Source organism: Thermobia domestica, chromosome 3 (assembly GCF_964235325.1).
Source record: "Thermobia domestica chromosome 3, izTheDome1.hap1.1, whole genome shotgun sequence".
Classification (NCBI taxonomy): Eukaryota; Metazoa; Arthropoda; class Insecta; order Zygentoma; family Lepismatidae; genus Thermobia; species Thermobia domestica.
In genome coordinates, this window is record NC_137456.1 from 157,162,661 (window position 1) to 157,180,617 (window position 17,957).

Below are 17,957 nucleotides of genomic sequence, written 5' to 3' on the forward strand. Positions count from 1 at the left end.
ATTTCATTTTAATTTTTTTTAAGATTAGTCTATAGAAGGAAGATTACAAGAATGTATAAGACGAATAAGATTATTAAGAGATAATGGATGTTTCTTTAAAATAGATGGGTATTACAGAGATATAATTAAATGTGCCAAGATTGACTTTTATGTATTTGCATTACTTGTATCACTTGTAGTCTTGAACAATCTAAGACCAATATTCTTCTTTCTGAGAAGAGACAAACAACTCTGGCGCAGTTCGATCAAGTGCCTATGCTATCACAAATGGAAACGGATTTACAGACCAAGACACAGGATAATTTCATAAAGTTACGTCATTTTAAGCCTAAGGCCTATATCAATCTTTCCAATGTTATACATATATCTGGAACGGTTTGAGATACCAAATCATTCTAAATACCATTAGAATATTTATGTTTGTTGTAAACAATATATAACATTGAATGTGATAGCTATACAATCACTTTTTTTGAAGCGAAACCTTTCGAAGACAAATTTTCAATCCTTTGTAACTTTGTTGCTTCTCGTTAGAAATATGTCATAAGACACTTCCGATGTTCATTGATACGTCCGTATCACTTTCATTACTAATGTTGTAGAGGTCTTCAAAATTTTTTTGTTTACGGATGCTTGTAATGCTGTAGCGTCCTTGCAGTATTGTCAGTTTTCGTTTAGCATGTAGTAGACTGGAAATATGTAATAACCTAAAGTAGTGTTATTTTTAAAAATAGAAAAAAAGCTATAAGTTTATATTGAGTTGCCAGCACTGTTACTCACGTAGTACTGTAGTTTGTCAAACAATGGCCCCCTATCGATATTTGTAAGCTACAAAATTTCGTTGCATTTTATCTAATAGTTTAAGAATTACAATAGCGTTTTCAGATAAATGATCCATTCTGTATAGGCATAGCAAATAGGTGATGAACATGATCTTCTTCCTAAAGCTTTAGATTCCCCCTCCCCTTCCCCTAGAAATCGAGATGATTGGATAAAGCACTGCCGTTAGACATAACAATGTTATTACAAATAAAGAAATCTGAACTAAAGAGTTAGTTTTTGTTTAAATGGTTCGAACTATGTGAATACCGTCTAAAAGTGGAAACTAGTGAAATTTTGTACTACGAAAAATAACTCCTAGTTGTCATTTCCATCAAACTTCCTCTACAATATAAAGTCAACTCCTCGCTAATAATAATGATAATACATAATTAAATCCATTTACTATACTAACCATAAAACCTGTTGTTAATTTGTTTGAAGAACATCACTGGATACATGTATCATAAGTTAGAAAATTAAGAATACAGAGATAAAAAAAAAAATGAACAGCCCATTACGTTATCTTGGATTAGGCTGGTCTACTTAAAATTTCAAACTAAATAATTTAAATGTAATTGCTGCTGATTAAAATGGTTACGAATCTTCTGATAACTGATTTTGTTCGTACCCTAGTAATTTGTATAGTCATTTCAGATGTCACCTGTGAGGGGGAGGGAATAAGATACTCCATCAGTGTAAAGTGAAATGAAATGAAATCTTTCAATTTTACGTCCCACCATTGCTCCATATATGTTAAAAAATACAGTGATGAAGAAACTGAATGAAACGTGGATTCAAGAAGTGGGAGACGGAAGAATCACAACGGTGTTTATCCATCATAAAGCCCACTTGGCGCGAGCTGGATCGAATCAGAGACCTCACGCAGGAGAAGTGGACGTTCTACCACTGAGCTACTGCCGCTCTTCCATATATAAATAGTTCATATTTTTCATTATTATATTATTGTTTAAAATATGTATACTTCTTAAACTCAAAGGGGAAGAATTGACCCCCTAAATAACTCGCCTTTACATAATATCTAGTAAAAAATAATCTATATGTTTCAGGCTACAAATTTACTATCTAATAAATATGGCTGAATGTTATGAAATTCACCTTCACACACTCCTCTTTGTATTTAAAGACTTGGAGAAAATATTCCTTAAAGTGGAATAACACCCACTGAATAATCAAATATAACCTTAAAATACTTTTCCCAACAAGCACACATGATGTTCAGCGTTGAGTTGAAGGAAGTTACGAGCATATTTGTTATTGTTTATGTAAAGTACCTCGGGAAAGACCCGGAGCCATATGTGTGTTTTATAGTGTACAGGATATAAAAGTTTTCTCGGAAACAGAGGGTTGATTTCTATTGGGAAAATCATATGTTGACTCGTTTGTGCGACACAGCGAGTGAAAATAAATTTTTATTAAACACTAGTTTAAATGCCAGTTCTTCGCACTGGATAATAGGTTTATGGAAAGTATTTGAACCCCTTCCCAATTTACGATACATATGGAAGATAAAATTTGACTTAAATTGCGTCGAGCGTGTAGCTAATCATCTCAGCGATTTCATAATTTCATTTTTGGGGGGAAGGGGGAATTTAGAAGTCTAAAAGACTTCTATACTTCCAATCTGTTTTATGTACCTGTCGGAAGTATTTTAGAACGACTTTGTCCATCCGTCTGTCTGTCAACAGATATCAGAGCAGAAGCGGTAAGATATATCGAGATGTGGTTTTCTGCAATCGATTCAGCGTCCCAAGAATAGGTTCTATCATCTCCATCAACTTAGTAAACTAACCGGAAGTGTTTCGAATTAGTTATTTCCAGTTTCAAAGTTCTTCGCCAATAAAAACGGTAAAAGATATCGAGAAGCAGTTTTCTGCAAACGATTCAGCGTCTCAAGCCAACATACCATAACTATCCGCAACACTACCAAAACCTGGTTCAAATTTAATATTACTTCTGGTTTCAATACTGATTTTCACAGAGCAAAATAGTAAGAGATATCGAGATGCTGTTTTCTCCAATTGATTTATTGTCCTAAGAACAGGTTCCATTTCCTTCATTATTCCTCTATTCAAACCGGAACTGGTTCTAATTAGTCATCTACGGTTTCAACAGTTACCGTCATAGAACAAATACGGTAATAGATATAGTGGTAAGCGGTTTTCTGCAATCGATTCTGTGTCTCAATAGAGTATATTGTCACAACCCCCCAACAGTCTAGCAAAACAGAAGCGGTTGAAATTTATTATTATAAAGGTTTCAATACTTATTTCCGTAGAATAAAAATGGCAAGTGATATTGAGATGCACTTTTTTACAATCGATTTAGCTTCTCAGGAGTAGGTTCTACAATTTTCTACCAAAAGCGTAAGTAGTTGAAATATAATACTACGTCCGGTTTTCAATATTGATTTTACTAGAGCAAGAAAGGTAAGGGATATTGAGATTTTTTTTTCAATTGATTCATCTTTCCAAGAATAGGTTCCACCTCCTCCATTAACCCACTATCCAAACCGAAAGTGGTTCAAATTAACAACTTCCGGTTTCAATATTCATCTCTATAGAACAAAAATGGTAGGTCTAATATATATCAATAAGCGGTTTTCTGCAACTGATTCAGGGTGTCAAGATAATTTATCATCACAATCCCCAACACTCTACCAAACCCGGAAATGGTTTAAATTTAGTACTGTCTTCTTTTTCAATACTGATTTCTGTAGAGCAAGGACGGTAAGAGATATCGAGATGTAACTTTTTGGAATAGATTTAGATTGCCAAGAATATGTTTTGTCACCTCCCTTAACCATCTATTCAATCCGGAAGCGGTTCGAATTAACGATTTCCTGTTTGAACTTTTATCACCATAGAACAATAACAGTAAGGCATAGTAAGTAATGGCTTTCTGATATATCAGATAGCCACTGTTCGCTATATGTTACTGTTTTTCTATAGATTCACTTATCACTATAGATTCACTGATTTTCTATAGTTTCTATAGATTGTTACTACTATAGATTCAGCGCCAGAGAAACAGGGTCAATCTTTGATTTTATTAATCTATTGCAACCGGTAGTTGTAGGTGTACTACCTTCTTTTGAGTATTCCTATAGTTTGGAAGTCTACTGTAGGTTCACTCTGTGAAATAAAACTCACTTAAAAAATATTTTGAATGAAATAAAAAACAAATCTAAACTGCCTCTCCTAAAATAGTTTGAATGTATATTAGACCTATATGTATTACATTTATATCTCATGTTGCTGAGATATTTTTGAAATATATTTCTGGATTACAACCACAGTGGTTCGGATTCCACGTTAATCAGTAGGTCCACGTCTCATATAGTCTCGCTGCTCAACGGGACGTTAAACTCAAAATGTCAAATATATCAATCCTTGAAACAATAGTGAATTTAATATTAAAACAGAGCATATGGAAGGAAATATGACTCTAGAGTACTTTATATATATATATATATATATATATGCGTTTAAGTTTGTACACGAATTTATACGTACATTTTTATCTCATTGCGGCAGAAAAAATATTTTATTCTTTTACTTGATATAATAATAAAAAACTAGGTATCACAATCAAGTATAATAATTAAAGGAAAAGTAATGGCAATTACATTTTAAAACTGTACTGACTTCAATACTTGATTTTAAATGTGACTATATTTCAGAGATGAGAAGGGAGCCATACTGGTCTTATTATTTGGTATACTTTCGGCATTTCCTGGGTAAGATAAAAGGATTCTGTGATGAAAAATTCTTATGATTGCCAGTCATCAGTATTACCTATGACACGAGATGGGACAGTATTTTCATTTCGAGATCCTTCTCTTCAATTATACTTTGCGAGACGAGGCAGGACTTTCAGCACAGCTTCCAAGGCGGAACATTTTGAAACTCCATCTCGTAGCGGTCATGGGTTTTGAGCCGTCGAGATTCCTAATACGTAATCCACTATTCCACATCACCCACTGCCAATTTTCCTGAAGATAACTGGTCAATTTAATCTAGTTATCGAGTTTCCTCTTGGCTGTATGGTTATCGTACGCGTCTTTAGCACCAGAGACAGGGGTTCGATTCCCGGTGAGAGATAATGTTGTTCAGATTCCGCTTGAACCTGTAAACACATGTCTCATATGGCTTCATTGCTGAGAGGAACGCTCACACTATTTAACCAACTAATAATTACATTAATAATGTGAAAAACGATCTCTGGATAATCATAAACAGTCACGTTGAACAAATGAAATAAGTAGTGCGTTCTGAAGAGGAGCCTTGTCTATTATGCTAATCAAAAGACTTATCTGAACCGTATAAAAGGAATCTCTTTCTGAGAGTACTAGAATATGTCATAAGACCGTATCATCCAAACTTTCGAAAAATTCGATGGGTACGCTATGTGCACTTACAAGTAAGATTAAATTTTTAATTTAACAAATTAAAACAAACACAAAACAGAATAATATGCATATATATATATATATATATATATATATATATATATATATATATATATATATCCAGATGGTCATCAGAAAAATGGAAACACCTGTAGTTCGCAACACGTCAGATGTATGGGTTGGCAGTGGTGTCGTGGCGCCCGCAGCGCCGGACCGCTGGTGGTGGTGTGTTAGGTCGGTCTCCATACTACGTCAGGCGCAGTGGAACAGCAGTGTCCAGTGGCTGCAGCAGACGGAGGTAGTGTAAAATGGAAGACCTCTCAGATTTTCAAAGAGGGCAAATTGTTGGTGCGCGGTTATGTGGAGTGAGTGTGACGGCAGTGCTAACTGTGTTAGGTGTGTCGCGTGATGACGGCCTACACAACACACGGGAAAACCACATCGGGGAAGCGGAACAGTGGGCGCAAGAAAATCTTGAGTGACAGGTCACGCCGGGTATTAAAGCGCATTGTCACGCAGAACCGTCGTGCCACTGCGGAGCAAGTGACAGAGGAACTCAATCAGCACATCCCCCACCCTGTTTTGACAATCACAGTCCGCCGAGAATTACATGACATGAACTTACGGGGTCGTGTTGCACGGGCCAAACCGCTCATCAGGGACCATAACGCTTTCGCAGGCCGCAAATGGTACCGTAACCATGCAACTTGGACCGTTGAGTACTGGAAACGTGTGGTATGGTCGGATGAGTCATCCTTCACCCTATTCCCAACCACGGGCCGTGTTTATGTGTGGAGAACGCCCAAAGAAGCTTATGATCTGCAGTGTCTCCGCCCAACTGTGAAACATGGCGGCGGCTCGGTGATGCTGTGGGCCGCCATATCATGGTTTTCATTGGGTCCTGTGGTCACACTTAGCGGACGAATCACTGCCAACGATTATGTCGCAATTTTAGGAGACCATTAGTATCCTATGGTCCGGATGTTGTTCCCGGACAATGACGCCATCTTCCAGGATGATAATGCACCCATTCACACAGCTGGCGTTGTTGCAGCGTGGTTTGAGGAAGATCCGGAGAAGTTCAACACCTACCCTGGCTCGCCCAATCCCCAGATCTCAACATAATTGAACATCTGTGGTCCGTCTTGGAAACACGACTCCGGTGACGATTTCCACCTCCGTCCTCTCTCACAGAACTGGCCGATGCCCTGCACGAGGAATGGTGTAAAATTCCACTTGCTACCATTCACGACCTCTATACCTCCATCCCACGTCGCATTAAGGCTGTTCTGAAGGCGAAAGGTGACCCGACACCATATTAATCTGGTAAGTTGCAATTTCGTTCAGGTGTTTCCATTTTTCTGATCACCATCCGTATATATATATATATATATATATATATATATATATATATATATATATATATATATATATATATATATATATATATATATATATAGAGAGAGAGAGAGAGAGAGAGACTCAGCTAGAAAAGTAAAAATGTGCACATGGAGAATAAGCTGACAATAGTAAACTAGACTGTATTTAATCACAGTAATCAATCCTCCAAGCACATGCAACAGATTAACACGAAGTGTTGAATGCCTCGAAAAAAATTCTTGTGCGTTACAGTAGTCAAAAAACAGTGTTATATAAATTGAAAATGTTCTACAAATATGAGCATATATATTATCAAATAAGAGCAAACTCAAGACATAAAAAAGAGTATGCATACAGACTAAGTTGACAAACGTAAAATAGACCGTTTACGATTTCAGTAACTAATCATGTGTCCATTGTGCAAGAGACTGCAATCAAAATTCGATTCAAGTATAACAGTTTAAACAAATATAACCAATAAGAATACTACCCTTCAGAATTTTAGACGCTAGCTTACTGGCTTCCGTTTTATCTTTTGTGACCTAGATGATTTCTCAACTTTCAGCATTAAAGTGAATGTATCATTCTCGGATTGTTCTTGTTGAATTACGCTATGAATGTGAATACACCGAAAATTTTCAAATATCTTATTAAAACCTTATTGATGCTGTTGACCTTTTCTTCACCAAAATAATAAATTTATATAAATTTGGAATAATATTATACACTATATTACATTTGTTTAACGAAGTTTCTGGCATATACAGTCATTGTCAAAAGTCTAAGCACACTACTGATTTATCAGAATTTTCGAAAAGAAAAAAGACTTGTATCCATACAAAACCCAGTTTGTTGGACTTGTTCTGTAAAATAAACATCATTGCTCATATAAAGAAATTGAAACATAATGGTCCCGTTTCCTCTGAGAGAAATTTAATAAGTATATTTGCCTTCAATGAAATGCTATTCTTTAGCTTTGATAAGAGCGTAACAAATTCCAGACATTTGTTTGATTAATTAAACCCACTTTTGCAAAGCTATGATACTTCAGTAGCTCTGAAAAGCCTTCCAAAGTATTCGTTGACAGATATTTACGGACTGTCCTATCAAGTTAATCTTACAAGAGCTCGATAACTTACAAATCCGGAGACTGTAGTGACTGTTTCATTTGTTGGTGTTGTAAGCGTCTTCTTCATTGCAGATAATTACCCCATGGTTTGGAAGAAGGTTTGCAATGTTAATCGTGTTGTAGTACAAAGTTACCACCCCAAGTCCAATGGATGTACCCGAAAGTTACCCTGATGGAATTTCATGCTTTACTTAAACGTTTTGAAACCTACTTTTGTCCATTATTCCATTAGTTCGAACTAAGTCATCAACGGGATAGTCTGTAAAGAATCCCCAAACAATAATGCTAATTTTTCCGTCCGTGTCTTGCTGTAGGTTGTACACGCTGGAGATTAAATTACTGTTCGGGACGACGACCCATAAACTTCTCGCATTGAAAGGCGAAAAGTTGGTATTTAGATTCACCAGTACAGAGTGTCCACTTCCATTGTTCATCGTTGCAGTTTTTATTTTATTTATTTATTTTGGCCCAGAAGCATTTTTCTGTAATGTTCTCTGCTTGAAGATATAGTTTCTTTACCTCAATCCTACCTGCAAGACCACAGTTCTGAAGGTGTTGGGCCACCGGTCTATTTTATACCATTTGGAAATGATTATTCCATAGTTCTATTGTTCTTTTTCGGAGTGGTTAACGTCTATCCCGCTAGCTTGTTCTTCTACTGAACTTGTCCTTAAGAGAAATTGCTATTTTTTGACGATCGGTGCGTTTCTGTGTAATATTCACACCACTTTGTAACTATTTTTCAATAGTCCGACGCACTGCTCCGCCCGATCGCTGAGCAATTTTTCACTGATAATGACTCTTTTCTCTTAAAATAATGACTTGAACACGTTCTAGTTAACAGTATCTTTTCAGAATTTTATAGTATTTGCATGTTCTTCACACTATTCAACAGGTTCACTCGAATGAAAACAGTAAGATTGCATGTCTCAGATTTGCATCCAATTTTGCCCATATTACAACATGATCGAATTAGCGCATATACAACTGTTCGTTGAAGTAAAGAGACAACTACTGACAAGGGTTCATGCACACACCACTAGGTATCTTTGAAACGATGCATAATCAAAATGTAACGTTAATTGTCTATTCATTAGTTATCTGTTTATTGTCTAGCAGTTTTCCTCAACAAATTTGTCTCGATGTCAACAAGACCATGAATTTTCGTATTCTCACATGAACATCGATCTTCGTTTTCAAAAATGGGTGTGTATGTGTTTACGATGACACTGTATGACATTATCCAACTATGTGTACAGTATTACTTGCGTAAACGAGTAATTCCAGACAATGCTATACTTTCGGACTTTTATTAATACTTTTGTCCTAATACAATTACACAACTTTTCTCACTTTTCGTACAAACAGGAGGGACTTCAAACTATGTGATGACATTTTGAGCTTCATACGTCACAAAATAGCTTTATAATTTAGTGTAATTCTTGCCGCAATTCATTCTCCCACTTTCTTCTAAGTGTCTGGTTGTTTATTGTACAATATATAAAAGCTTCTTCTTGGTCATATGGTCAGCGAACGCGTCTCCGGCGTGGGAAACCCGGACTCGACTCCCGGAAAGAGCTCGTGTGGTTAGAATTCTACGTTAATAATGAACATGTGTTCCTATAGGTGTTAAGCTGTAGGTCAACGCCTCAGTAGCCTTGCTGCTGAAAGAAACGATAAACTCTAATCCAGCCATTTATTGTACATAATACAAATAAATAAACTATCCTTGTAATTATTGCGGAATTGAAAGAAAAAGACATCATGAGAAAATGCGAATGAGTAAGATTACTTTTTGCAACTCTATGATCAACTCACGCTGGAACAATCTACTAGTATTATTCGGAACAATTTACAGTATAAACGAATATAATCTACTTCATCTGTTGTTTATACCATGCTCATTCCGTGTCTACCCTAGCATAGCCTATACTAGTCTTCTCTCAAGAAAACAGTTCTATTATTCCTTTTAGCAATGAGACCTTACCATTTAAGACTGATTTTATGTCGTATTGTTCTAATCTGGAAATTAAAAAGAAATAGACAACTTGATTCAGCGCATTGTAGTATAAATTTTGAAACGAACTTCTTCAGTGAATATTGTGCATTTTACAGATTTTTATATTGTCCAGCTAACTTTTAAATAATTTTTGTTTCATTACAGGAACGTCCTTACATCTTTTGTAGGCACAACATTCCTGAAGAATAGACACCATAGGTTTTGATTGAGATAACGCAGATAATATATCAGTAGTGATAAAAAGAAAGCATCTCGCTGATACATATCACACAAGAAAATACCGAGAATTTTATCCATTAAAAATAAACACACCGCGGAAAAGAAATCTACAAATTAAAATTTTAAACAAAATATATACAGTTTTCGCCATGTTCATAGACTATAGTTTTCTGCTTGAATTTGGACTCAGTGATCACGAACGACCTGGGTAACTCTTATGTCACGAAATCTGTCCGAATCACCCTTGTCTAGATGGCATTTCTGGAAGACCCGGAAGCGGTTCATATAACATCAAACCCTACAGTATTACTAAGGAATATTATAGTGGATTTATGATGTCCAGTGTCAGAGCTCGGATAGTCACTGTTCGATTCTTGATAGTGGCATTCTTAATCACGGTACCATGTCTTGAGTATTTGAAATATGATTCATGTTTATTCGTCTTACAATACTGAAAAATAATACCGTAGTTTTGAATACAGACTATAGAAGAATGTATGAAAACACTGTTTGAAAACATATTCTGCATAACACGTTTTATAGGTTCGCTCGACTAAATTTTGACATTCCTCATAGAAAATACTATGTAGCTTTGGTTTTCTGTGATGTCTACGTGCTTGTGTTTTGATAGTTCTTGAAGTCATCTTCTAGTGCTGTTCTTTGACACGCAGGTATATACATAAGAAAAGAGACAGAAAATGCTAGGTTAAGTCAGAAAAGAGGGACTCATGTTTGTTACAATTACATTAGCAATCTCAAACATACTTTCCATATGTATGAAGATGTTTCGTTGTCTTCGGGTCACTCTGGTTTATGGATCTATTCGGGTCAGAAAGTCTGCAGGTCACCGGCCAGCTGATTCCTGCACAATGATTTTCATGACGCACTTCATCACTGGCTGGAAGTTTAGTACACATCCAAGAACTTAACAAAATATATTAAAATTTAAAGATGTAATCAATATAAAGTTGCTATGCTTACCTTGGTACTGGGTATGGGGAGTGGAGAGATGGCTCTTCTTTTGGTGTCTTCTAAGTTGAAACTGTAGTCGTGGTCATGGTCCAGATGAGCAGTTCCACCCCTCGTTCTCTGAGCTTGGCGCTTCAGAGCCAGAGAGAAAATATCATCTTGGTTCATTGTCATTATGTCTCGATTCCCCATTACTCATAAAGGTGGAATATGTTATTTCACAATTGCATGCCAACACAACACTTGGCTCTCCTCTAACGCTTTGCTGCTCTTTAGTGCATTTAATAGTTGTTGAGCACGATACAATTATTATTGTTTAGTACTATATTAATGTAGAATGTTTCTTTTTTAGTGTATATTACGTCAAATGTTAATTTCATTGCTTCCATTTTCTAGTAATTTAAAGAGGTGTAACACTGAATCACCAACAATCAATCTTGAATTGACACAGTTTTAACTCTTTTAGCCAGAAAGCCATAAATTAGCACTTAAATATATATCAACACTTACACGAGTATTACTTCTTTAATTCTGTTGATGCACTTAATTCTCGAGAAATATACTGATTCACAGTATAAACTTTTCACTAATATTTAGAAGTTTCTAATGAGAATTCGTTTCAAGTAACAACTTAGACATTGACTTCTTAAATTACTTTCGTAGATATTTTGTATCTTTACTAGAGAAGATATTTTAACTACATATGGACTATATTAAACTATATATTCTTTACACTTGAAATAACTGTTTCAAGGTAACAATAAAAGCGGAAGAAAAATCATGTCTAAATTATAATAATAATGCTTCTCCCTACGTTTGTTCTAACAAAAATTGGAGACGCATTATACTTGATTAGCGATAGTTGTCAAATCACATATGGTTTTTCGTCTTATTATCACAGTGTATAATTATTGGGATGATTACATTTTAAAATGTTTTAATTGTGGTAAATTGAGCCGAAATGTCAAATAACGGAAGTTTAAAGTAACTAAGTAGAACATCCACTTTCCACAATTAAAACTGTAACATTTCAAACAGTTGCTTGTCGGTTGAGCTTCCTTCCAACTGAGTAATATTCACCAATTCACTTTGTAAATAGTTGTGTTCACTTATTAATTTCGTTGTTCATGAGAACTATTCACGTGATAGAGGGCACTCTAGGGACTCTGAATGTTTTATGCAAACAATTAAGAAAAGCAGAAGAATAACGTCTTTAATATATTACTACTAAGCCACTTCCGCTCATAAAAGTGTTGCGTGTCCCTTTCACAGCACCTTGTTGCCCACCAGTTCTCGTGACTCGGTTGCTCGGGGACTGAATACTATTGTATAGAGAGAGCCTACGAATGTAGAGCGGGTACCAGCATGACTTTCGAGCGATTGCTATGTAGCTTACAAGAGCAGGAGAGGCGGGGAACAGAAGGTCGCGTAGACCTACTTGACTATCGATCGAAATATTGCATGTATATGTGTATAAACGAACTTCATCAACACCAATACAAAAAAAGAATCAATTATACATCTATACGTACAGTACGGAATCTGTAACGTGACAAATGAGAGCAATAAAAAGGTATTCTCAGTAAAATCGAATTATTTCACGTATTATACGGTAACTGGTAAACAGAAGACAAAAATTAACATTCGGATAAAATAGCGGTCATGAGTTGGAAAAAGTCCTCTGAGATAAAGAGCTATATGAGCTTTCAGCATATTATTTTCAGCTATCATAATCCATCAGTCATTTCCCAACTCAGCGGTGATCGAAGCAGGAATACGTTGTTTACAGTCGCAGAACTGACAGAGAGAAGGGAAGAATATGGTTTAAGAGAATGGAATTGGTAATTCACTTGCTGAAATTAAAAATACTGTAATTGACTTACTGGTCGTAAGTAAATTGCAAACTTGTCAATATTTCGAAAAATGGTATATGTTATATAAATAGTAATGACAAATTAGATTTTTTTATGTAAAAATACATGAAAAAAAAACATATTTTCACATAAAGGTCAATTTTCGCGTTCTACAGTCTATTTTGAAAATAAATCATGCAAAACCTACAAATCCATAGAAACATCTTAATTAAAAAATCATACTGTAGTATATAGGATATCATTTCAAGAGAGAAATAAGTTTTTGATGTATCGAACTTCATATTCTTTAAATATGTAAAACTTCATATTTCTTAACTTCATATTTCTATAAATCATCTAACTTCTTCGATGTCATTTATTGTTTAAACCGGTTATTCAGTTTAGCGTACTGATCTGTTCTTTCCGTAGATCCAGGTACCTATTACGCTGCATGGAAGGTGAAAACCGTAGATCTACACCTAATAACAGTAGCATTATTTCAGGTTTTGCGAGTGGGAAGGTTTCTAATTCAAGTAAACCCTAGTTTCATCTTTTCCTTAGTATATTATTCAGTAAAACGTATATACACCGTATTGTTCAAAATGGGGGTCATCGGAAGGAAAGTTCAAGGACCCCGTTGCTAATAAAGCCTAGTTTCTAAAAATGGACATTAATCTTCGAACAAATAAGGAGGTATTATCTATTAAATTCAATTTAGAACTTGTATATAATTAGTCAGCAAAAGTTGAAAAGTCTTCGCTATCAAACAACACTCAATTTACACACTGAATACAAAACACATGCGGAAAAATATAAGATTTTGACCATCTATTTTATTTACGTATATAAAACGTTAAGTCGAAATTTGAAACGCTTTTATGATACACTTTAAATTATGTTTATTTTAAATTCTACCTGTATGAATTTGATATTATTCTCTTTTGAATTTATCGAATTTTAATACGATAATTTTAGAATTTCAAATTCTTTTTTTAAAAAAGAAATTATAAACTAAAAATAACATAACACGGAAGTTGTAGTTTTACTAAATACTTTTGACTGAGTAAGTTTCTTCTATAGAAACATTATCTAATGTTAGTAATATGTTTCAAACATTAAATACCAGGCCGGAACTCAAGGAGTTGGACGGAGTGCTAGGGGACAGAATGGCCCTTATATATAGCTATAAAAATAAACGAACCGTACATGTTGCAATATGGATATACGCGTTTGTAATTCAAATTGAAATAATAAGCCAAATTAGCCGTGAAGTCATATCATACATAACACATCGCTTCTTAAAAAATATTATATACATATAGCTATGAACTATGCAGAACAAGAAGTACTCTTTTTACGTAGAACATTGTCTTTCTGAATAAGTAATCTCCTATCTATAACTAAATGGTAATATGTTTGTTTACATAATTATATTTACTGTCAAGCTAATTATATACTTGAAATTTCACATGAAACATATTGTATAGTGTTTTCTTAAGAAGTTAGTTTTGTGTCTGATTTACAAAATACGTACGGTTGTAGCTGTACCAAGAATGTATCTCTCATCCCTCTTCATTAGAATGTATGCAACTAGAACTGAATCATTTCTATAGAGTCAGTTGGTTTTCCAAATCATTCATATTGACGCGAAAATCAATGGCGTAAGCTCCCTTGAGATGTGGGAATAATTCTACCTTTGTAGTCAATGTCCAATACAAGTGATATATTACTTTAGTCACCTTGGCATGCTTCAACGTAGAATGGAAGGATATTTTATTGATTCGATTACGATTATAATCAACACCCTTTGTATATATGTATATAGTGAGAGAGACAGAAGCGGAAATTACTTCATGATGAACGTCAATATAGAAAGTTCATCTAGTATTACCATGTAATTGGGAGCTAATCGTTGTTTTGTTGATTCTTCGGACGAACAGACAGAAATAGTAAGTATTCTGTATAACATTATAGAAAATGTCAAAGACAAATGACAATATTGGATTGCAGCATATGAAGATATGAACACAATAACAGATTATGTTATAAACAGATTAAGCTATATAGGTTTTCTTTTCTTTTTCTTTTTTTTTTTTTTTAAGATAATAACACAGAGATGGTAGTTTCAAATACTCGTAAATGTATTTTTCTCTTTCGTTTCTAAGCTAAGAAACTTAGGGTTGAGTGTTAAGAGTCACCTAAGCAGCAAAGTAGATATTTCTCAGTTAAGTTCACAAACCAGATGTCATTTTTTACCCAAGGAGACATTAGCCCTCCAGTGCATGATTTTTTGTATTTAAGTGAAATAATATGCAGGCATATGATAAGACACTTCTAATTAATATCCGAATAAAAAAAATGTCCTAAAGTAATTTTTCGTGCTAAAGTATAAAAATAATTTGTATCGCTTATGATACATTATGTATCAACAGTTTATGTTTCTCTCTCGTACAAAATCAAATTACAGCATATGTAAAAACAATTAGGAAATTTACTTCATGAACTTGGAATTTTTGCAACTTCGAAACTATTCTTTGTCCTTCAGAGTAGACGACCCATAAACTCTTCTATTCTTACCTTCGCTAAGCACGCGCATGACTTCTTTCTCTCTGTACTGAAGCGACATTTTCCTGACATCTACCGGATATATGGTGAACTATGTGCTCAGGAGAAATATTAGATATGATACAATATGTATTTGTGATACAGCTCAAGACCTGAACACTAATACTAGCCATAATTTATTTTGTATCAAATATGATACAAAATATGCATTGTAGTGTTAACCTAAAGGGGAAACAAGGTTCATTCAAAGCTGAGAGGATACCGATTACTTCTTAAGCTATTAAAGCATATGAAAATGTTGGACTTTAGGTCCAATTTTCTCTAAAGTATGAATGTGGCACATAGGCTACTCTGGCACTCAAATCTTATATATCAAAGCATTTTTCTCTTATATTTCTACACTATGAAAAATTTCCAATTTATACTGAGTCTGTTTGCGCTTCGTTATTCACCTTACAAGCCAGAAACTTAAACGAAATTCATTCCTTCAATGATAAACTTTACGACTTTAAAATGTTTCTTACTCTTAGTTGAGTATTTGCAACTGAATGCTCTATGACGTCAGGGTTTCCTTCTTGCATGCTTAGTTTGATCGGTAGTTGCTGGTATAGGTAACCTGCTGTTGATAAAACCAGTGGTGACAGGCAAACCAGAATACCGATAGCATAGTTGAAGGTTTTATATACACGGTAGTTGTGGATCCATGACTGTGCGTTGACTACCAACACTTGCTCTCTTTCGTCATCCCAACCCCTCCTTTCCTCAGTATATTTCTCCCTGCTTCCCTTAAACAGTAAAACAGTAATCCTATGTCTGACAATGGTGAGCTGGATACGACTGCTTTAGTTCCACTTAAATTAAGTTCATCTATATCTATCTATTTTCAATATAAATAAAATGAAAGGGACTACTATATTGTGACTTAATAAATCTTGAATCTCCCGACCGATCTAAATCTAGAATAGATGAGGTTCGGACTTAGGATGTTTCTTGTCATTTCACTTTGACGGTGTAACTGAGGGTAGGGAGAAGCACGGGCGCCGATCCTGGGGGCCGGGGACCCAGGCACCCCAAAGCTCATGTGGGCCCCCTGTATTTTTAGGAATATGTATTTTATATGTATTTTTATCTAACCCTACAAGGAAGGGTTAGGGTGGAACAATCTAACCCTACATTCTACTTATAGTTAGCGTAAGATAATTCACAGCTGTGTGTAACGAGACGATCACCAAGCGAAAAAGGCTTAGAGCTTGGTACTGGTATCAAAACTTTCCTTTAAGATATCATATCTTCACGATAACCGTCAAAAACGACAGTGACATTTCTTCCATATGTGTTTACAATGTACACTAAGTCTTCATTGAATTGCAACCACCTCTCCACACAAGAAAGTGTGGCCAGCAGCCGAGCTAGCTAGATGACACCTCAACTGGTAGTATTGCAGAGGAAGAACACAGTCGAGGCTACATATTGGCAGACAGTAACTGTTATAATGTAAGTGGACAGGATTTATTTTAATAAGGGATGATTGTGGGTACCGAGCAGTAGGTGCGTCAACAATCCAGACAACAATACTTGTCGGATGCGCCTGTTCCTGTGTAGTGAAGGTTTACAAGGAGGGGAAAGGAAATGGAGTAACGGTCTAAAAGGGACGGAAGTAAGGGGGCGTACGGAAATTCAAAACGTGGGACGAGCATCGCGTCAAACAGCTCGTGACCAATGCAATGGTAAACCATCGTATTGAAATGAACCATCAGTGTCTGGGAATTACACCAATACAATGGTAAATGCGCAACACCCACGCAACTATGCGGCGTACACTGGGACGCATGCAGTTACACACTCGTCACCGCCGACTTCATCGCGATAGGGCACAGGAACACGCTAATTGGACCATGGATGATTGGAAAAGGATGTGTTGGTCCGATAAATCACGGTTTGTGCTACTCTTCTAGGACGGGCGTGTGCATGTGTGGCGCCAACAGCATGAAGCTATGAATCCCTCGTGTATGGTGCGTACTTGGTGGGCAGGTGGGGGCTTTGTATGGTTATGGAATGCTTCTGTTGGTATGGACTGGGAGCGTTGGTACGTATGAACCACAGCGAGAAGCCCGTTGTGTACCTTGAGGTGTTAGAGAACCACGTACACCCTATAATGCAAGACTTCTACCCACACGAAGACGGCATTTTCCAGGACGATAATGCACGGTGCCGCCAAGCTAGAACTACACTTACTTTGCTTAAGGAATATTTTACGGAGTTGTAGTATATGAATTGGCCCCCTAACTCACCGGGTCTTAATCCTGTAGAACGTTTATGTTGCGGAACGAGCTCTTTGCGCCATGATTCCTGCATCAATATTTGTGGACTAATTATGGGATGACATCAGAAATATATGGTGTTAAATTCCCGTAGAAACATATCAGCAGCTACCGAAATCCATGCCATGCCTTGTTCAGTCCGTCCTGTGAGCAAAAAGTGGACCAAAACAGTATTAGGTAGGTGGTCGCAATTCAATGAACACTTAGTGTAGTTGCTACAGTTTTGAATAACATTTTCGTAAGTACAAGG

General features: G+C 35.8%; 1 protein-coding gene across 1 annotated transcript in view; it reads right to left on the reverse strand.

Annotated features, from left to right (window-relative positions):
• LOC145680826 (protein DDI1 homolog 2-like) overlaps positions 1-12,332 on the reverse strand; it is a 114,052-nt gene extending 101,720 nt beyond the window's left edge. Inside the window, exon 1 of the mRNA XM_081751920.1 lies at positions 10,981-12,332. Within this exon, the coding sequence (XP_081608046.1) occupies positions 10,981-11,160 (180 nt within the window). The 5' untranslated portion in view covers positions 11,161-12,332. The remainder of the gene's footprint in view (positions 1-10,980) is intronic.
• Between the last annotated feature and the right edge of the window lie 5,625 nt (positions 12,333-17,957).